The sequence below is a fragment of the Thamnophis sirtalis genome, unplaced genomic scaffold (genome assembly GCF_051295495.1).
Source record: "Thamnophis sirtalis isolate CommonGarterSnake01/CBP01778 unplaced genomic scaffold, rThaSir2_p1.2 scaffold_1, whole genome shotgun sequence".
Lineage (NCBI taxonomy): Eukaryota > Metazoa > Chordata > Lepidosauria > Squamata > Natricidae > Thamnophis > Thamnophis sirtalis.
The window spans coordinates 65,653,610-65,675,326 of record NW_028261381.1 but is presented as its reverse complement, the minus strand read 5'-3'; the positions used below and the strand labels follow the sequence as shown (position 1 = coordinate 65,675,326).

The 21,717-nt window shown below is 42.7% G+C and overlaps 2 protein-coding genes and 1 long non-coding RNA gene across 7 annotated transcripts in view; 1 reads left to right on the top strand and 2 right to left on the bottom strand.

Moving 5' to 3' along the window:
- CLP1 (cleavage factor polyribonucleotide kinase subunit 1) overlaps nt 1–4,343 on the bottom strand; it is a 13,218-nt gene extending 8,875 nt beyond the window's left edge. Inside the window, exon 1 of one of the 2 annotated variants that reach the window (XM_087714264.1) lies at nt 4,220–4,343. The gene's annotated coding sequence lies outside the window, so the exon portion shown is untranslated. Of the gene's footprint in view, nt 1–960; nt 1,158–4,219 lie in introns of those variants that run through there. The other variant, XM_014056939.2, reaches the window with a different exon arrangement.
- YPEL4 (yippee like 4) lies at nt 3,757–21,717 on the top strand. 4 transcript variants are annotated; one of them, XM_014056942.2, is made up of 6 exons: nt 8,916–9,440; nt 12,345–12,436; nt 16,903–17,226; nt 17,499–17,542; nt 19,923–20,031; nt 20,630–21,717. In XM_014056942.2, exons 3-6 carry the CDS (start codon nt 17,086–17,088, stop codon nt 20,717–20,719), a joined length of 384 nt encoding a protein of 127 aa, XP_013912417.1. In that variant the 5' UTR covers nt 8,916–9,440; nt 12,345–12,436; nt 16,903–17,085; the 3' UTR covers nt 20,720–21,717. The 4 variants fall into 4 exon arrangements, with proteins under 4 accessions (XP_087570428.1, XP_013912417.1, XP_013912416.1 ...); XM_087714302.1 differs by lacking the exons at nt 8,916–9,440; nt 12,345–12,436 and adding an exon at nt 3,757–3,959; XM_014056941.2 differs by lacking the exon at nt 8,916–9,440 and having other exon boundaries at nt 11,165–12,436.
- On the bottom strand, nt 13,436–15,212 carry LOC148049480 (uncharacterized). Its single transcript, XR_015696519.1, has 2 exons — nt 15,132–15,212; nt 13,436–13,656 (listed from the first exon to the last, which is right to left on the bottom strand). It is a non-coding gene; the product is annotated as an uncharacterized LOC148049480 (long non-coding RNA).

The following is a 21,717-nucleotide window of genomic DNA, read 5'->3' as shown; positions in this document are numbered from 1 at the left end:
CTCCGGAAGTGAGGGAAGCAATTAGACAGGCACTTGATAGCTACGTTTTTCAAAGCAGCCTCCTTGCTCAGTGGCACAAGGGAAATGTAGTTTGTTGGTGAGTACAAATCAAAAGACGTGTGAGGAAATCCTGTTTGCCTGCTTCTGGGAAACTTAGTTTTATGTCAAAGCCATAAAGAGCGCTTCAAGATATCTGTTCCTTAGATATTTTAATATAACGATGAAATAAAAAAATCCTTTTCTCACCATATGAGAAGTGCGATGGTTGGTAGATTGTCACTGGAGTCAAATTGGGGTATTTCCGAGAAAGGGAGAATGTTTCTAACTCCACACTTCTACATACAATAGTTTCTTCAGCTTAATACAATTTGGTGGTTTGATCTTTGCAAAAGGGATACTTATTTCTCTGTATTGCTACATTACTACTATGTTTTTGAAGGGAGCTGACAAACCTTCAAGTTCTCAGTACTAAAAGTGACCCTACCTGCTGCTTTCTGTTCTAGGGAAGCATAAACTTTTAGTGTTTTGCTTGGTACCAACAGCAGGACATAAGATGCCGCAAGGATACTACTTAAAGCAAAATCTGATGTTCATTCATGATGACGATGCTATCTGTTCAGTTGTTTCCAGAATTTTTGATTCTGCATAGTTTTCCCCCCAATATTTTTGTGCTCTGGCTAATTTGAGATTTGATGGTATCTAGCCACTCTGTTTTTTGATGACCTCATTTCATTACCGCTGACCATTACGAGCCTAACTGCCTTTTCCAGTGAGTTTGATTACATGGCATGACTGAAATAAGTAAGCCAGAATTTTGTGATCTTTGCCTTCCAGCGATATGACTGGTTTTATATGGTCCAATGCATGCATTACTTTGATCAATCTGCAATCCTAAGAAAGTGAATTCTTGTATGCATCTGATCTCTTCACTCTCAACTGTTAGACATTTTCATTACTCACAGTGATCATGAACTTGGTCTTTTTGATGTTCAGGAAGAGACCAGCATTCTTGTTTGCATCTTTAATGCTTTTTTATCAGATGTTTCTGAGAGTTGTATCATCAATTTATCAAAGATTGTTGATCGTCCTTCCTCCAATTTTAACTTCAAGTTTTGAGTCTTCAGGTTCTTGCTTTCTATGATTACTTCAGCACAGAAATTGAATAAAGGTGAAAGCATGCAGTCTTGCCACACTTTTTTCTATACTGAAAAACTGCAAAAAATATCAATTTGGAATCAGAATTTGCACTGACTAATATCATTATTTGTGCTCAGAAAAGGGGTAATATAGGGTTAAAGCAAAAAGCATGAAAAACAATGAAATATAGAGAATGAAAAATAACAGACTAACCAGTCACATAGTGCACAAGACCATGTATGTAACTTGGGAACAGGAAAGTGTAATTAATAAAATATGAACTAAAAGTAGACTAAGAGATTTCAGTTTTCAACATCAAAATTTAACTAAAATATTTTTTGCATATCTATTCTGTTCTAATTTCAATTACAGACAGACCTGCTTTTTTAAGCAAAAGGTCTACAGGAAAGTTTTTTCTATTAGAATTAGAATTCTTTATTGGCCAAAGAATTTGTCTCCGGTGCATAAGCTCTCAGTGTATATACAATAGCGATAGATCATTATCAAAATCATTATAAAAATACATTCATCATTAAACATTAGATATAACACTTAGTGATAGTCAAGGATACTAAATAAGCAGTGGTGGGATTTAATTTTTTTTTTACTACCGGTTCTGTGGGCATGGCATGGCTTGGTGGGCATGGCTGGGGAAGGATACTGTAAAATCTCAATTTCCACCACACTCCAGGGGAAGGTTACTGCAAAATCCCTTTTTCCTCCCAATCAGCTGGGACTCAGGAGACAGAGAATAGATGCGAGGCGGAGCCAGTCAGAAGTGGTATTTTACTGGTTCTCCAAACTACTCAAAATTTCCACTACCGGTTCGGTCAGAACCTGCTGAATATCATCTCTGTAAATAAGCAATCAACATAAATCATACTAGGATACTAAGTAAACAATATAAACCATAAGATACAAGATACAAAGTTATAATCAAAAGAAGATAAAGATATAGGCAATAGGGAAGTTGAGAATAATGATGGTAATACTGTCTTTCTAGATAGTTTGACAGTGTTGTGGGAATTAGTTGTTTAGCAGTGCTGGCATGGGTAGAAAAACTGTCTTTGTGTCTAGTTGTTCTGATGTGCAGTGCTCTATAGCATCGTTTTGAGGGTAGAAGTTGAAACAGTTTATGTCCAGGGTGTGAGGGGTCTGTAGATATTTTCATAGCCCTCTTTCTGGCTCGTGCAGAATATTGGTCTTCAATGAAATGCAGGTTGGTAGCTATTGTTTTTTCTGCAGTTGTTATTATCAGGTGAAGTCTGTGTTTATCTTGATTGGTTGCAGTGCCAAACCAGACAGTTAGAGGTGCAGATGACACTCAATAATTCTTCTTAGAACTGTATCAGCAGCTCCTTGGGCAGCCTGAGCTTTCTGAGTTGGCGCAGGAAGAACATTCTTTGTTGTGCTTTTTTAATGATGTATTTGATATTAGGTGTCCATTTTAAATCTTGAGATATTATAGAACCTAGAAGCTTGATTGTCTCTACTGTGTTATCTAGTATTGTGAGTGGTGGTAGTGTAGGAGGGCTTCTTCTAAAATCTACTATCATTTCTACAGTTTTAGGGTGTTCAGTTCAAGAATGTTCTGGCCACATCACAAGGCTACTTGTTCAACCTCCATCTGTATGCAGATTCGTTGTTGTCTTGATTGAGACCAATCACTGTTGTATCATCTGCAAACGTCTATGCTTTTAATAGAGGGATCCTTTGAGATGCAGTCATTGGTATAGAGCAAGGATGTCAAACTTGATTGTGTCATGGGCCAAATCGTGATGTATTGTGACGTTTTTGCCTTTGCGGAGCCGGGGTGGGCGTGGCCTGCATGGCCTGCATCCGGCCCAGGGGCCCCAAGTTTGACAGGCATAGTGCTAATTGTACAGGTGTCGGATGTGATTCTGCCTAAATTCACCTGCTGCTTCCTGTCTGTTAGAAAGCTTATGATCCATTTACAAGTGTGATCAGGCACAGGTAGCTGATTTAGTTTAGTTAGAATATCTGGAATGATTATATGGAATGCCCAGCTGAAGTCTACAAAAAAGACCCTGGCATATGTATTTGGAGTTTCAAGATATTGTAGGATGTAGTGCCAGCCAATTACCAATATCAATTACCAATATGACTTTTTGTGTAAAGAAATTGTTACAACACATTTCCCTGAATGCAGACTTCCTTGATGAAAACATGGGATCTACACTATTCAGTCAAAGAAAACAAAATAAAGCTTCTCCCAAACAACTCTAGGGAAGTAATAAACTGTTCATTTTTATTTGAGAAGAAACTGAAACTGAGTTCCAATATGGAAGACTGAGCAAAAGTAACAGCAATGACAATAAATTCTCCGACAAAGAGTATTCAACCTCTTTTCTTCTACATTAAACTGCTTATGGAAAAAGTTATTGCAAGATCTCTTTCTTATAGTGATCACACACTCCCAATGCAAAACGCAAAAGAGCTTGAAGGAGGAACCCGATTCCCTACCTGTCTACGCGATACCTGCACAGCCTACAACTATGACCTCCACGCTTTAATAGCCCCCATACGTGATTCTGGAGGAGGTGCAGCCTTGAGAGAGATCACTGGGTAAAGATCAAGGTTTTTGAAGCAGAACTCGAAAGGAGGGAAGGGAGATCGGCACGGAGTTTGGAGGAGTATCCTGTCCACTCACCACCGGGTCCATCGGTGGGACAAGGCTACGAGGAGCCGTGAAACTCGGGGCGGGGAACTGGGGAGCCTTCCTAACTCAGCGGCACCGCAGCAGGAGGTGTCGGAGCCCATTCGGGGTGTGACAAAGAGCGGCGAAAGCAGCGAGGAAAGAGGTACGAGGCGGGGTCTTATTCGTGGCCGCTTAGCCGAGGCAGAAGTTACATTCGCGGAAGGAAGAGGGGGGGAGTATGGGCGAAAGGGGGCGAGAACCTCCCTCGCCTCTCGCGCCTTTGGATCCCGAGGAAGAGCCCGAGAGCCGTTAGGCCCACGGAGCCCTGGCCACACGGGCGAGGAAGGACCCCGCTCCACGTCCCCCGGTCCCTAGGGAGGAGACGGAGCTCTTCCTTCGCCGCCTCCGACCTTTAGCACCTACCCGCCAGCGCCGTCCCTGCCGTAGCCGCGCCTTAGCCGCCGCTCCGGGAAACCAAGTACTCGCTCGGCCCAAGCAGTCACAAGAAACACCAGCACGGTAAGAAGGGCGCGCATGCGCGTTCTCAAACCCGCTCGGGCTCGCCGGTTGGTTAGCCTGCTGCCTGTAGACGCGCGCGCAATCCCCTTTCCTCCGCACCCCTCCTCCTTCCTTTCCTTCCAGCGCTCCTGCGGGCATGCGCAGTAAGCTAGGTTTGGCGAAAAACGGGAACGGATTCGTTCGGGTAAAGGGGCGGAACAAGGGGCGGAACTGCGCCGCTAATAAATCACGACTCGGGGAACGAGGAGCTCCAAAGCTGGAGCTTTTAAAAGGAATGATTGAAATACCGGTTTCGTTACCAGGTTTGCTGAAGATGTTCGCCAGCTTGGTAACGAAACGTTCGGAAACCAACCCGCAAACTCGGAGAAGGAACCTTCACCCTCGAAGTAGTTATTCGCATGCGCGTGACTGACGTTAGGCGTCTGGAAGCATTTGGAGCAGAAGAAGCTTCAAAGAAAAAACAAAATCCAGTCGCCTCTTTTGAAGAATTTGCAAAAAAAGATTCCTTTGCAGATTAAACTGTTTGGAATGTCTTGAGCAGAATCTTCCGTTTTATTTTTGATAGAGAATATCATATATATAGAAATCATATTTCTAGCTTCTATAAGGTCCAACATACTTTTGTATAGTTTTGCTACCGATATGAATGAAAAGAAATATCTCTGGCGTCTGGTAGTCCCATGGTTGTAACTTAAGAGTTTTTAATTCTGTATAACTTTTGAAAAACTCTACTATAGTTAGTATTGGTCTAATATGCCTAAAAAGTATGATTATTCCACTTACACTTTTGGCAAGTTCTTTCTAATCGACTATGAACATTCAAATATTTGCATTCTGATTTTCTGCACTAGAAAAACTCACAGAAAGCTAAGAATGGAAATATGTGGAATGATTGCTTGGTTCTCTCTAAAACTACTGTAAAATTATTCTCCTTTGAGGCTACCTATAGAACTGTTATTAATGTGATTCTGCACATACACGTAGCTGAAAATTTTTGTTGCTAAGTGAAAAATTTGTTAAGTGATTTTTGCCCAGGTTTATGCTCTTTCTTGCCACAGTTGTTAAGTTAATCACTGCAGTTCACTTAGTAACATGATTGTTAAGTGAATTTGACTTCCCCATTTATTTTGCATTTCACAAGATTGCAAGAGGTGGTCACATGACCTTGGGATAGTGAACAAGTTGGCAAACTTGTTCACTAACGTACCTGCCTCCCAACTGCGTTGCAGCAGCCCTCCCCTCGCTCCTCGAGTCAGTAGCCGAGCTAGCAATTGAGTTCCCTAGGCTAATGGTTCTGGGGGACTTCAATCTGCCTTCGCTCGGTGAACACTCTGATGGAGCGCAGGAGTTCATGGCTTCCATGACAGCCATGGACTTGACCCAGGTAATCCGAGGCCCTACCCACTCAGCGGGGCACACACTCGACCTCGTATTCCTCTCGGAGCAGTGGAGTTATGATCTTGGTCTGAGGGGAAATGAGATCATTCCCCTGTCGTGGTCAGACCACTACCTACTGAGGCTAGACTTCCGGAGGCCAAACCCCCACCGTGGGGAGGAGGAACCGACCAGGTGGTTCCGCCCCAGGCGACTGATGGACCCTGTTAGGTTCCAGACGGAGCTTGGGGTTATTCCAGATGCTCTCGCCCACAGTTCGGCGGAGACTCTTGCTGCGGCCTGGCACTCGGCAGCATCAGGGTCTCTGGACCGGATTGCGCCACTACGGCCCCTCCGGGTCAGCGGCTTGCGGAGGCCTCCTTGGTTCACCGAGGAGCTCCGCGAGATAAAGCGCCGGAGGAGACGCCTAGAGCACCTGTGGAGGTCCGATAGGTCCGTGTCGAACCGAGCACTGTTGACAGCTTGCACCAAGGAGTATATTCGGGCATTGAGAACTGCCCAAAGATCACACATTGCCTCCTTGGTAGCGTCCGCTGAGTCCCGCCCAGCCGCCCTGTTTAGGATAACCCGCTCCCTCCTAAATAGGAGGGAGACGGGGAACCCCCTGCAGGGCAAGGCTGAGGAGTATGTTCAGTTCTTGGCGGACAAAGTTGCTCGGTTTCGATCAGAACTGGACTCCACTCTTGCAGATCCAGCCGAGACACAAGGGAATGACTTGGTAGACCATCTCTGGGTTGAGTTTCAGGATGTTGCCTCCGGGGATGTGGACAAGGCTATGCGAGCTGTGAGCGCCTCCACCTGTATACTGGACCCGTGTCCCTCTTGGCTGGTTGCCAACAGCAGAGAGGTGACACGAGGCTGTATCCAGGCGGTTGTTACCGCCTCTCTTCAGGAGGGGCACCTCCCCACCGCGCTTAAGGCGGCGGTGGTGAGGCCCCTCCTGAAGAAACCGTCCCTGGATCCAGCAGTTCTTAATAACTACCGTCCAGTCTCCAACCTCCCCTTTGTGGGGAAGGTTGTTGAGAAGGTGGTGGCCTTGCAGCTTCAGCGTACCTTGGAGGAAGCTAACTATCTTGACCCCTTCCAGTCTGGCTTCAGGCCCGGTTACAGCACAGAAACCGCTTTGGTCGCATTGACCGATGATCTCTGGAGAGCCAGAGATGGAGGCCATGCGTCCATCCTGGTTCTCCTTGACCTCTCAGCGGCTTTCGATACCATCGACCATGGTATCCTTCTGCGACGACTGCGGGAGGTGGGGGTGGGCGGCACTGTTCTACAGTGGTTCTCCTCCTACCTCTCGGACAGGTCGCAGTCGGTGTTGGTGGGGAGGGAGAGATCGTCCCCGAGGCCCCTAACCTATGGGGTGCCGCAGGGCTCAGTCTTATCCCCCCTGCTATTCAACATATACATGAAACCGCTGGGCGAGATCATTCGGAGGCACGGGATTAAGTACCACCAATATGCGGACGATACACAGCTGTATCTGTCCGCCCCGTGCCAACTCAATGAAGTGGTGGACGTGATGAACCGGGGCCTTGAAGCTGTTAAAGACTGGATGAGAGCTAACAAACTGGTGCTCAACCCGGAAAAGACCGAGTGGCTGTTGTGTTTTCCTCCCAAAAATTCGGCTAACGTTCCATCAATCAGGCTGGGGGGGCAAAATTTATACCCCTCAGACAGGGTCCGCAACTTGGGAGTCCTCCTGGACCCACAGCTGAGTTTTGACCATCATTTGTCAGCTGTGACCAGGGGGGCATTTGCCCAGGTTCGCCTGGTGCGCCAGTTGCGGCCCTACCTGAACCGGGAGGCCCTCACAACAGTCACTCGAGCCCTTGTGATCTCTAGGCTGGAATACTGCAATGTGCTCTACATGGGGCTGCCCTTGAAGAGCATCCGGCGACTTCAGCTAGTCCATAACGCGGCCGCGCGAGTGATCATGGGCGCACCACGGTTCGCCCACATAACACCGATCCTCCGTGAGCTGCGCTGGCTACCTGTTGATCGTCGGGTGCACTTCAAGGTCCTACGTACCACCTATAAAGCGCTCCATGGTAGTGGATCTGGCTATCTGAGAGACCGCCTTCTGCCAATTACCTCCCTGCGTCCCATCAGATCGCACAGGGTAGGCCTCCTCCGAATTCCATCCGCCAGTCAGTGCCGACTGGCGACTACGCGGAGGAGAGCCTTCTCAGTTGCAGCTCCGACGCTATGGAACAAGCTCCCCGTGGAGATCCGTACCCTCACCACAGTCCAGGCCTTCCGCACAGCCCTCAAGATCTGGCTATCCCGTCAGGCCTGGGGATAGGATTTATTCTCACCCCGCCCGAATGTTGAGTGAATGTTGTGTTTTATGGTTAATTTTTTTACTCACGTCTTTCTTTTATGTCTTGTCTTGCACTCCCTTCCCCCACTGTTGTAAGCCGCCCTGAGTCCCCTCAGGGAAAAGGGCGGCCTATAAATGTTCAATAAATCTACAAATCTACAAACATCTGAATTTTGATCACATGATCATGAAGATGCTGCAATGGTTGTGTGAAAAACGGCCATAAGTCACTTTTTCCAGTGCCACTTTAACTTTAAACAGTTACTACCCGTATGGAGAATTTTGCTGTTACCAACATGAAACTGACGGACATGTACCATGGCTACAGGCTTTTCTTCTTCCACCTAATACAAATAATAATAAATTTGTATTTCCTAATGTATTTTTCTTTTTGAAGGAAAATTTAATTTTTTTCATGGGCTCATAAGCAGATTTAAATTACAATTATAGTTTTTAAGAGTTGGAATCTCAATGCCAAAATACTCAATACTTTCCCAAAGAGGCCAATCATTTTTTTAGCCATGATATGGGCCTAAACCTCTTTGATTGCTTCATAATGCTAACTCCTTCTAATGTAATGACCATTGAACAAAAAGTCATTCTTTTTGTAGCACATACTACAATGGAGAATGCATACTGAAAGTGTGTGTTCATATCTGTTATTAATATTATTATTAAAAGATAAACTACAGAGACACCGTGATCTTAAATTACAATTGGATAGCTGCTCTTTTCAATGTACAGCTCTAGTTTCTGAGGTTCCAGTTAAAATTCTTGCTGATGATTTGACAAAAATACAGAAATAGTTTCCTAATTGAGGTTTTCCAGCTTTACAGCCTCTTTGACAACATTAAGATTTTGTTTTGGTTCTTCATCCAAATTGTCATCCGGAACAATCATGCTCGGCTTTTCAAAACTAGTTGGGGTTTGCCATACAACTAACAGTCAGATTAAAACTGCACTGTATGTTAGTTCTAATTAGTCCCATTTTTATTGCTTCAGTGTCATAAAAACTCATCTATGAAATCTTATCTATGTACTCGCTAGGATCTGATCACAACTAGATGGTAGTGTAATCAATCAATCATGAAAATCACTGAAAAATGTTAAGGATTTATAGTGTGATCTGATTAAAGGAAAGAGATGCCTCTCCCAAAGGGATTTCAATCCCATCATTTCATCAACTACTAAAACAACACATGGAAAACAACAAGACTAAAGACCAAAAATAACATGTTCCCAAGAAAGAAAGAGAAGAGCCGCCTGGTGGACGGAACAGCTTAAAAGTTGAGCCATCCCTATAATAACAGAGTTGGAATCGAGAAAGCAGCAGAAATCCACAGGGATCCAACCTCTCTAGTCTCGAATTGACTTGACAACAGAAGTGCCAATTACTCCGGAAGTGAGGTAAGCATGACAATTAGACAGCCACTTGATAGTCACTTGTTTCAAGGCAGCCTTCTTGCCCAGTGGCACAAGGGAAATGTAGTTTGGCATACAAATCAAAAGGCGAGTGAGGAAATCCTGTTTTCCTGCTTCTGGGAAACGTAGTTTTATGACAAATGATTAGGACAACTGTCAGCCTGTTTCTTTTTGTTAACGCCATGAAAAGGGCTTCAGATATCTTTTTTTTTCTTAGATATTTTAATATAACGATGGACTAAGAAAATCCTTTTCTCACCATGTGAGAAGTGCGATGGTTGGTGGATTGTCACTGGAGTCAAATTGGGGTATTTCCAGGAAAGGGATAATGTTTTTAACTCCACACTTCTACATACAATAGTTTCTTCAGCTTAATACAATTTGGTCATTTCATCCTTGCAAAAGGCATACTTTTTTCTGTGTATTTTTGAAGGGAGGAGGTTCTAAACTTTCAAGTTCTCAGTACTAAAAGTGACTCTACCTGCTGCTTTCTGTTCTAAGGAGAAGCAGTAGAAAAAATATGCAAAAGTGAAGTAATTGTCCAGCAAGGAGTTTTCAGTTTTTATTCTGCTGTCGTTCTACTCCATAGCAGAAGCGTTTAGAGTTATGTTTAACGTCAACAGCAGCACAGAAGACATGATGCCACAAATGTACTACTTACAGTAAAATCTGATGATCACTCATGATGATGATGCTATCTATTCAGTCATGTCTTATCCTCATTGATTCAAGGGACCAGCTGTTTCCAGAGTTTTTGATCTTGCATAGCTTTTTTTCAATATTTTTGTGCTCTGGCTGTGAGATTTGATGGTGTCTAGCCACTATTTTTTGATGACCTCATTTCATTACCCCTGACCATTACAAGCCTAACTGCCTTTTCCAGTGAGTTTGATTACATGGCATGACTGAAATAAGTAAGCCAGAATTTTGTGATTTTTTTTCCTTCCAGTGATATGGCTGGTTTTATATGTCCAATGCATGCCTTGCTTTGATCAATCTGCAATCCTAAAAAAGTGAATTCTTGCATGCATCTCTTCACTCTCAACTGTTATTTTTGACATATCTATTCCCTATAGTGATCATGAGATTGGTGTTTTTGATGTTCAGGAAGAGGCCAGATTTCTCATTTCCATCTTTAATCAGATGATTCTGGCCTTCTTTGGTTTCTGTGAGAAAACTCGTGTCATGAGCATATCAAAGATTGTTGATGTCCCTTCCTTCAATCTTAACACCGAATTTGATTCTTTAAGTTCTAGCTTTCTATGACTACTTCAGCATATAAGTTGAATAGGAAAGATGAAAGTATGCAATCTTGTCACACCTTTTTTCTATATTGAATCAATGTTTGCAGAGGCTTCCAGATCTAGCGACTGCACCAATTAATCAAATGTGTTGGTGCCCCTAGATCTTCTAGGGTTCTTCATAGCTTGTTCTGATTGGCACAATCAAAGTCCTTCTTGTAGTCAATAAAACAGATGTAGATATTATTTAGCGTGGCACGACATAACCGCGAACGTCAAAAGCGCGCTGACAACACCGCGGCGCTAAAACCGCGATGTCAAAAGCGCGTCCACAACAGCGCGCCCACAACAGCGCGCCGACAGAAGCGCGATTTAACTTAAGGTAAGGTTTAGGGTTAGGTTTAGGGTTAGGTTTAGGGTAAGTTTAGGGTTAGGTTTAGGGTTAGGTTTAGGGTTATGTTACAGCACGCTTCTGTCGGCGCGCTGTTGTCGGCGCACTGTTGTCGCGCGGTTTTGACGGTGCGGTTTTGTCACTGCGCTTTAGTCACACGCGCTTTAGTCTACCGCGGTTTTGTGGTGGAACCATTATTTAGATGTTCTTGAGAAGATTGCTAATATGAACGATGAGGGCAATTGTGCAGTAATTGGAACCACCCATTTTTGGCAGTGGAATAAACACTGATTTTTCCCCAATCTTTTGCCATGTGTTAGAACTGTTAAAACAATTACTGCCAACCTCCCTTCCATTGAGGACCTGTACACTGCACGAGTTCAGGCTGTGAAAATATTTACAGACCCCTCACATCTTGGACATAAATTGTTTCAACTTCTACCCTCAAAACTATGCTATAGAGCACTGCACACCAAGACAATTTCTTATTTGTACCCTATGACTATCATTAAGTATTGCACATTATGATTCTTGACGAATGTATATAGTCTTTTTATGTATACCGAGAGCATATGCACCAAAGACAAATTCCTTGTGTGTCCAATCACAAAGAATTCTATTCTGTTCTATTCTATTTCCCAAATTTTTTGGTACAAGTCTGTGATGGTTGTGAGTGGTACAGGGTTCAGATATTCTGCATGAATGGTAACACCTAGGATCTAACAAAGATGACTTCTTCCTGAAGGATGACTATTTATGCTTCCCTTTCCTCATGATCCTGAGGAAGTGGGCCTCTGTTGTTGGCAGGCAGTCCTTATGTATATTCTTGCAATCTGTTTTTGATGCTTTGTTGGTCCAGCAATTCTTTCCCTTTATTGCAATGATGCTTTTATGAGCAGTAATGGTGTTTGAATCCTTTTGACTTGTACAAATGCATTCCCGCATTTCACTCAAAAGTAAGTAGATTGAGTATAATAGGGATTACAAATCAGTGAGAATAAGATTGCAGTTTTATGTCATATTCTCTTTTTCATATAATCATGGCACCAATATACTGGTGAAATATAGCTTGACTGTTACTTTCATTTTGGCCTAATGTGAATTAGATAAATTTAAGCTGTCCATTACTGTATTGCTATACAAATGACCCTTATTTAGTGACAGTTGGGATCAGCAATTTGTTGTTAACCAAAGCAATCACTAAATGAAACCATAGCTGTGTTTATTATCTTATTACTGTTTTCCTTTGCTTTCCAGATATATTTGAGGACTGGTCACAAAGATACTTTCTCATCAGTCATAAGAGCAAATGATTGCTGCATGAAGAAATCACTAAATGAGGACTGTAGGTAATAGAGCTACTGTTTAATGGAAATTGACAATAGGAACAGCAAACTTCCTATTGAGTGAATGTAAAGGAAGGAAATATAAGGGAAGGGAAAACTACTAGTCTAGGACTGGGAATATGGATTATAGAATAGAATAGAATATTTCTATATTCTATTCATTTCCAGTTTTAGCTGCAACTTCCCTGTTGGATTACAGCAAATACCTCACCATTCTGTTCTATCCTTCCACTAGCCATCCAAATGTTTCTGGGAAATGTGTTAGTGCCCTTTAATTCATGCTAGCTAGTCATTAGTATTCCTGTAATGGTAGCCACTAATCTTATCCCTCATGAATTTGTCTAGATTCATTTTAATGCCATCAAATTACACATCATTACCTCAAAGTTGCAATTTTCATCTTATCTACGGTATATGTTCAAAACTTTTTCTTTAATCCCTATCCTCCATCATTATCACCAATTTTAGTTCTCATTTACAGTATCTTGTTTATTCCATGTACTCATTTTGATAAAGTTGTAACTCACAAAATTTATCCCTTTTAAAAACTATTAATCTATCAGATTCCTTCTGTTTTTTTGGTTTTTCATGTATTTTCTGCCTGCCTGTCTTTCTCTCTACCATATATAAAATAATAGCCTATATTATAACATCATATATATAACTTATCCTCATTTTAGATTGAAAAGCCCCAAATATAATTTCTCTTCTCGGGAAAACTGTTCCTAGATAAATGGACTTGTCGTATTCTGCACCTTTTCCAATTCTGCATTAGTTTTTAAGTGTGGTAAGCAGAACTGTAAACTATAGTCAGTGAATGGTTGCAGTCACTCATATGTATAAAGATATTTCTATTTTCATTTTACTTCTTTTGTTAATGATCTCTGACAATAGGGTAGACACCCTTTGTGACAAGTAGGGGAAGGAGTACTTTGACTGTAAGGTAAGTTGAAATAAACCAAAGAGATTGTAGAGTTAAAAAAACGTTTGGGAGCAAAGAAATGAAGTATAAGATAACACAAGAGATTTATTTAAATTCATCAAATTTAGATACTGCCATCTCACTCACTCCTTTGTCATAGCCTTGTTATATCCAGCAAAAATGAAGTCATTTTTGATACACTTGCCAGTGTCAGAGATAATTGTTCCTGCGGTCATAAAGGGAGGATGGAAAGTTGTACAGCTTCCAAATGTTTCCAAGTCCAGCATAACTGATGAAGGCCCTGAAGAAAATTTAACCAATTTGGAATGGCAGTCGAAATATTGGACTAGTGATTGTAATAACAATCTATTCCCAAAATAATAATTTCCACTTTCCATTTTTTTCTAAATGTGAATTACTAATTAGAAGTTAGTACTGGTAAAAGTAGCATGATGCACACTAGTCAAATTCTAAATGCAATAACAGTCCAATAGAAGTACCGCAAAGGTTTCAAAGGCACATTTCCTTCCAATCTTAAAATTAGGGCAGACTGAGCTGTCTGCAATTTAGTGAATTATAGGGCAATCCTAGAATATTATCTAATGTAGCAATTTAGGACTAGGTTTACTTACATGAGTTTCAGCCTCTGGCCATCAAGGTTTCTAATAAATTGTTATTGGTTCCAAGGTGTGCTGTCATGGTTTCAGTGCTAGACATAATGATAGCCTCTCAAGACAATGCAAGAATTGCATATGGAAAATAGATTGTAGAAGCCTTTAAAACAATCAAACCTATCTTGAAGACCTGTATTTTGAGGTAGAACCTGCATATATTTAAGCCAACATGAGCTGCTCAGTTATAACATTCCCTAGGGAAAAGCTATTTAATATTTTGTGCCTCAGTACAGTAAGTCCATGCTTGCAGGGAGGCAGGCTTGGGTTGGGGATTTTTTGATATACATTTGTTGATAACTGAAGGAAGGTTTATTCATCTTTCTAATGGATCGAGTTTTTCCTTCTGCTGTTTAGAAACTAAACGATTGCAATTCAGTTAGTGCCTACAGATGTCAACACCTGAACTGCGCGATTTTATGGGGCCAAAATCAAGCCACTATTTACTTTCTAACTCCCACATCTGGAAATATGTTCTCCTTTGGAGAACATATATGTTCTCTCATAACCCCGCGGACCTAGCCATGAGGGGATGTCGGTTTGGAGGACGCGAGGGGAGGGTTGAGCAATGGCGAGGCTAGCAGGAATTCGTAATGCGAGGAAGACCAAATTTTGGGGCTTCGGGCTTTCACACGCGGGAGCCCGGAGGAGGAGGCAGCGAGGATCCCGGGAGCATTTGCCGAAGGAGTGGATATGTTGAGGTCTGGGGCTGGTCTGGAGGGAGCGCCTCGAAAAGCGAGATTGCAGCTTTTCAGCCGGCGGTGACCCTTACGCTGCGTCTCTCTCCCTGCGTCAGAGTTTGCCCCAGGCAGCCACTGAGGGGAGAGCGATCCCTAAGCGCCTTTCTCCCAGTCAGGGCTCCGGTCCACCCGTCTTCTCTCAGCTGCCTCTTCTCCCCCGCCCCCGGCGCCCCATGCCGTCTTTCTGCCCCAGAGTGCCGCATGCCCTGCCTGGGCGCCCTCGCTCCCCCACAGCCTCCCAGTCGAGGTGACTCCAGCTTGTCCCCTTCTTCCTTGATCCGTGTCTCCGACCCCGCTCTGACGTAGCGGGAGACCGAAGGGGGGGTGGAGAGGAGGAGGAAGAGGAGGAGGGATGGATGACTCACAATGTTATGATGCGGTTCCACAACACACCGCCACATTCGGCTACAGACGGTGCACAAAAACAGCCCCCGGGCTGCTCTGAAGCTGCTGCTGCTGCTGCTGTTGTCCCCTTGCTGCGACCCCGCGCGGAGCCCCAGCCGGAGTAAGCAGCGGCGGAGAAGAATCCCCCGGGAAGCAGGTTTCAAGGTGAGCAGCGGAGAGGGCAGAGCAGGCGCCGCCGCCGCCGCCGCCGCCGAAACTTTCCCTCCCCTCCCGCGGCGCCTGGCCGTCCCTTAGCCTGGCCTAAGAGCCATCTTTCACTAGGCAGCGGAGGGGAGGGAGAGAAAAGCCGCCAACCGGTCCGCCCTTCCATCCTCTCACCGATAGCCCCGCCAGGAGCGAGTCCCGCGGGGAACTTCCCCACGCCGCCTTTATTTTCTTTCCGCGCAGGCAGCCACGTGAGTCAGACTCTGCGGTGATTAACGCGGTCGGTCTTCGTGCTCCTCCCACTTTCACTTATTTTCTCGCCCCCTCCTCCTTTCTTTCTCTCCCCCCCCCCGCTCCGTTTGTTGCTTCTTCTAAGAAAGGAGGAATGGGGGGGGGTAGAGAATGACAAGCGACGCAATACAAGTTGCAACCGGGCGTAGCGAGACGATTTTTTTTTTTACTGCATTAATCGAAAGCCGAGCGGCTAGGAACCTGGAGTCGCTGACAGGCTCGACCCCCTTCCTACGTGTGATTCGCTGCGGGACGGAATGGGGGTTCCGAATCGCAAGGAGACAAACGCGCAGACAGGGGGAGGGGGCCTTCCGAAAAGTCAGCTTACTGAGGTGTAATGCCTGTTTCTTACCGGCAGAGAGCGAGCTCGAGGGGGTGGAAGCTGTCAGAACTGGGGAGTAGGCGACTTTGAATGAATGTGCACGGTGAGCCGTATTATTGAGTCCCTGGAAGAGGACTTTCTAAAGCACGGGTGATGGGGGGGGGCATTTAATAAGTAGGAATGCGTTGGGGAAAGATGCATTATCGGTAGCTAGCAGCTACTCAGGAGACCTTTAAGAAAGAGGTCTGTGCATTACAGTAATTAAACTGAATGCTGGCTTGTCATACTAGAAATAATATAATGAAATAGCTTTTGGCAGGTTGCATTTTTATGTACGACAAGAACGTCTTCAAATTATATGGCTGTCTGTCTCAACATCATGACTGATGATATTGATGATACTGGGTTACTGACATAATGTCTTACAGTATATGAGTGTTACTGTGTTAAAGGACAAAACAATCAAAAACTTTCTAAATCAGCTGGACGATTAAGATAAAAAGAGTAATGCTTTTATTTCAGGTAAGGAATCTGGTTCAGCCCAAATTTTCAGTATTAAGCACACTTACTTAAGAAAAACATAGTTGAAGAAGTTTGGAAAATATTTTTAAAAAGCATAATTTATTGTTTTTACATTCATTGACAGGGAAATAATTCATCATTATTACGGCAGTTGAGCATCTATTAGAAGGGATCTATTAGAAGGGCCAGGGAAAAATGAAATCTAAACTTCTGTAGTTTTCTTCATCTTGAAAGAATTCATGAAACTGGTTTGTAGAACAATAATGTGACTTGAGGATCTCCATTCAAACAGCTGAAATCACTGGAAAGAGTTTTGTTTGGTGCACCATCAACTTTAATGCTTGTTTTGAACATGCATGACAAGGTCCATTCCTTCCTTTCATTTCCCAGCCTCCAATGGTCCAAGGTTTGCATTGCTCCTTTGCTTATTCCTTTCCCTTTTCTCTCACTAGGTGTCTCCCCTTTCGGTCTGGATCTCATCTGGGGGGGCCCTGACAGTGCAGCCCCCCCAAACTTCACTTTTTTGAAAAACGGCTCTAGCCAATCTGCTTCGCTGCTTCACTTGTGATCGCTTATGTGGGGGCTGCACAGCACCAGCTCCCCCACCTCGACAAGGCATCGCTCTCCAGCCTGTCATGCCCAGCTGTGAGCCAGTGCCACCAGCCGCCTGTCTCCCTACCAAAACTTTCCGCAGTTACCTGCCCCGGTGCCACCGGACTTACAGCTGTGTCCACTGCAGGGCACACTTGGCCAAACATGATGAGCTTATCTCCAAGGTATGTGTGCTCTCACAATCACAATGACAAGCTTAGTTATACCTATCATTTACCTATGGCCCAACCAGACTCTGGCATTATGCTTCCTCACAGCATTGCCTATTCTGGGGTATCTAACTGCAGCTTCTGGGATCCCCCAGCAGTATCAGTCTGTCTAGGAACAGCTTGATCTTTCTTACAACCTGGGATCCCTACTGAGCGGTTGGGTTTGGGAAGGGGATTCAATTATCTTATAAGGGAGAGGACATAACTTTTATACTTTATTTCCACAGTCCTTCCAGGGAAGTCATGGTCGTGCCTATCTTTTCAATTCTGTGTGAGTGTCCTCCTGCAATTGGTTTTATTTGGTGGGAATGGGATACAGGTGAGGAGCATGCAAAGTGGAAGCAGGCAAACATACGGGTTTTTGCCTTGCAATGGAAGAAAATAGTTTTCTTGCAAAAGAGGAGAATTTTAAGTATTGGGATATCTATATAAATATATAAATATAAATATATATATAAAAGTAAAGCTTTTGGAGTGAGATGTATAATTCAGTATTCCTCCAAATAACCTGCATATGACATATATCTGTCATATCTCACTCAGTATCCTCTGTATTACAACAGTCTTACAGTTGTCGCTCATCTGCCTCCTTCGGTCACAATTTGACTGAATCGTGAAATAGAAATAGGGAATAACACACACTATAAATAGGCTTTCCAGCAATATATTTGCACATTTCTGTCTTATTTTTGCTTTTGATATGTTACCGTTGTCATTCTTTAACTTGGCAATGGACCTCCAATATCATAGCATTTATTAAACTTTATAAATGGAATCCAACCTATTGCACTCTATCATTGGAATTTTCTCTCAGCTCCATCACCCAGAGGAAGATACATTCTTGGTTTTAAAGGATGGTCTACTCCTGATTCTAATTATTGGAGATAACATCTCCCCTTTCCCTATGATCTATGCATTAATCAGTTCCTAGAAAGTGGTATCTTTCTTAACAATGTCTTTTTCCTCAAGTATAACTCCCATTCCTCTGTTCTTTAAAAGGATCAAATTAATTCCCAATTCACATACAAAGTTTGATACGATTACTGAAGTTCCATTATACAGAGATTTGAAAATTACTGATTAGCCTCCTGATTTATACGGCAATACAAATGTTTGTAATGTATACCAGGGGTCTTGAAACTTGGCAACTTTTAAGAATTGTGGACTTCCAATTCCCAGAATTCCTTACCAGCACGGCTGGTTGAGGAATTATGGTTATTGAAATCCACAAATCTTAAAAAGTTACCAAATTTGAAGACCTTGATGTTTACAAATAGAGCTTACAGTACAGGTGGTTTTGACAAATGTATCATTTTCATTCTCTTTATTTCCAATTGGCCTTCAGCAGAAGAAAGTTCAAGTACAACTCAGTGAGACTGAGTCAGAGATGCAACATACCTCTGACATGGATAGTGATCCCAGCCAAGCAAATTGTTCTGGAGCAGATTCCTTTGGCTCCAGAAATAACCACTCTTCTTGAAGTGAAAGGAATATAGAGGTTGACTATATTGACTATAGCAAAAGATCTGTTTGACCACCTCTGTTGGAAATTACGAACTATCCATATATTCTTATTTGGCAGTCCCGATGAGTTTTCTCCATTAGTTATTCAAGAGCTGACTAGTAAGTAAGTGATGGTTACATTGCTCCTGTGATAATCCTTATCTGCTTTTGCCTTCAAATGTGATAGTGTGAAATTAATCAAAATAGAGTACTATTTTTTCCTGGTTGATTTTCAAATAGTTGCACTGCAAAACCTCCATCCTTATTACATAGCTCTGCATAACAGTAGTTAGAAATAAAATGATGGTACCTTTCACCTCAGGAAGGGGAGATTGATAATGTAATAGAACCCAAATAATTGTAAGATCAAGTTAAACAATATCTAACTTCTTTTTTCTTTTTAGCAGAATGTCCTGACTCCATTTTACAGGATAATTTATCTACCTTCTTGATATGTATTAATTTAAACCAAACCATTAGTTTGAAATGTTTAAATAGGCATGCATGAAAATGTGGACATTTTCATGTAGAGCTTTTTGTTTTTAGCCAAATTCACAAAACAGTCAGGAAAACGAGAAATGGAAATGCACAAAATTAGTAATTCCCTTGTTTCAGTAGATTAAATAGAATTATCCAAATTGTCTCTGCCTAGACACTTGTAATCAATAGAGTACTATTGATGTGGTCCAATTGTTAATATTCTGAGCACAACATACTGCCTGTAGACCCTTCTTTTTGCCACTGGAGGCTGCTCTGAGATTAAATTTAGAATCCATTTTCTATTTCTTGTGTTGGGTTTTCAGATTTCCTGGCAAAATGTTTATTTTTTCTTTATACAGTGTAAATAATTATTGTAAAATGCCCACACTGTAAAATCTATTCATTGCATTGTCATCTGAAACTGAAACTACTAAACTATTATAGCCAAGAAAGTAAATCATAGTCCAACTAACATATATTCATAAGAGTTACTTGAAAAAAGTACTTTTGTGTTTTAAAAAAACTTTCTCCTATATGATCACTTCCGATATCATAGGACAGAGATATTCTTCATCCTAGTTTTTTTTTGCAAGCTATTGGCAGGACAGAATTGGGGCCATATTCATGGTAAAAACAAAATGAGATGTTGACTTTTGATTTGATTACAGGGTTAATGTGGGCTGTGGTCCAGCAGAGCAACGTCTTCTGCTCACTGGTCTCCATTCAGTTGCTGATATATTTTGTGAAAGCTGCAAGACTACACTGGGATGGAAATATGTGAGTAAATTCCCTTCAGAAATGTAATTCTAGCAATCAAGTTTTTGGAAAGTGCTCAAGGGAGATTCAGGAAAGCAATATTTAAAGGAAAATATTTGTAGCTTGCAATTGAAATGAGGGGCCCTTGGTGCACTTGGAACTTGGCTATTTTCTTGCAGATGTTTCATTACCCAAACTAGGTAACATAATCAGCACTATCAAAGCAATCCTTGTGATCCTATCCAATTGGGAAGACTAGTGCAAATATACTAGCATTTGTATGACCACTCTCAAAACCATGGTGCTCTGAATTTATGAATGCCAGTAGTTGCTTGTCACACCGTTCCAATGGAAATATGATTCTTCAAGCTTTGCTATATTTCTCCTACTATTTAATCGCATATAGATAGCAAAGTTATATTTTTGCTAGTTTTAGAGAGGGAGAGGCATTCTCTAAAGTAGGTGGGCTCATGGCTAATAGGAGAATATTTGTAGGTGGGGCTGAGCTGTGGAATCCTTGATGTTGAGCTTGGTGTTTGTTTGCAGACCTTTCATTACCCAACTCAGTAACATCAGTTTTTAGTGCTGCGTTTGTATCTCCTATTTCCTTCTTTGCCAGGAACAAGCCTTTGAGACCAGCCAGAAGTACAAAGAAGGGAAGTACATCATTGAGATGTCACATATGGTGAAGGACAATGGCTGGGACTGAGAAAGAAGTCTGGGTTCATGCCCTCCTGCGTAGCATGCCATGCCCTTTCGTAACCCAATTGCCACAAGTGGCACCCCAGCACAACCAACCCAGCTACCCTTCCATCAATCTCCTGCACAGCATCATCCAGGGGAATGGAGCTTCCAGGATCTTTCTCCCAAAGCTTCTTTCTGAAATGCTGGACTCACTGTTTGGAGGACTCTACCTGTCCCCTAGACCAGAAGAGGAAACATGCAGGTGGTAGAGTGGGAGATTTCGGATTGGTTTCCCCTTGGCCTGTATAGGTTATGTTAAATCCTGTTAGCACTTGTCTGCATAATACTGTGGCATCCAGAACTGAGAACCTGGAATCAGGTGTGAATTTTGCAGTCCATTGTGTAAGAAAAAACAAAATACTTAATGCAATGTGACATAAAATATGCTTTGGAGGCGGGTCAACAGATCAGTTTGATGCATAAAAGCCAGAGATCATATCCAGTATCTCTAGCTTAAATAAAGAAGGGCTGTGACAGGACTTCCACTACTGGCATGGCCCTAGATAACTGTGGACAGATAATGTTGATAGCATTGAACTGGATAGGGCAGTGATTCTGTGCATTATAAGGCACTTTCCTGTTCTCCTTTCTGAGGAGAAATTAAGAGTTGTACATCAGCCTACTGATATTGGGAACTGAAGGTTGGATGACGTAGATCACATGGGGAGATAAAAGATATCCTGAAGTAGGGGACAGAGGAACAGTCTCTCCAAATGGCAGTTGCCGGTCCCTTTCCCAGACTCTGCAATGGTATTTTCCTTAGGTTTATTCTATGGAGTCCATTAATTTAGGTGTGAACCACCGTGTGCTTGTAATCCCTGAGCACTATGCCCCGCTTCCTCAACTCCCTTACCATACAAAAAGGATGGGCAGTGGGGTGGGGTGGGGACAACACTTTAGCACTGTCACCAGCGCAGGAATTTTTTTGTATAATAAAATTGTTTTATATTTTAAAACAAGCAA

Excerpts from the sequence above, each read along its gene's own strand:
- YPEL4 (XM_087714302.1), top strand. The coding sequence starts at position 17,086 with ATGCCCAGCTGTGAGCCAGTGCCACCAGCCGCCTGTCTCCCTACCAAA. Across the intron at positions 17,227-17,498 it reads ATGATGAGCTTATCTCCAAG|TCCTTCCAGGGAAGTCATGG; the intron begins GTATGTGTGCTC and ends TTATTTCCACAG. Across the intron at positions 20,032-20,629 it reads CTACACTGGGATGGAAATAT|GAACAAGCCTTTGAGACCAG; the intron begins GTGAGTAAATTC and ends CTTCTTTGCCAG.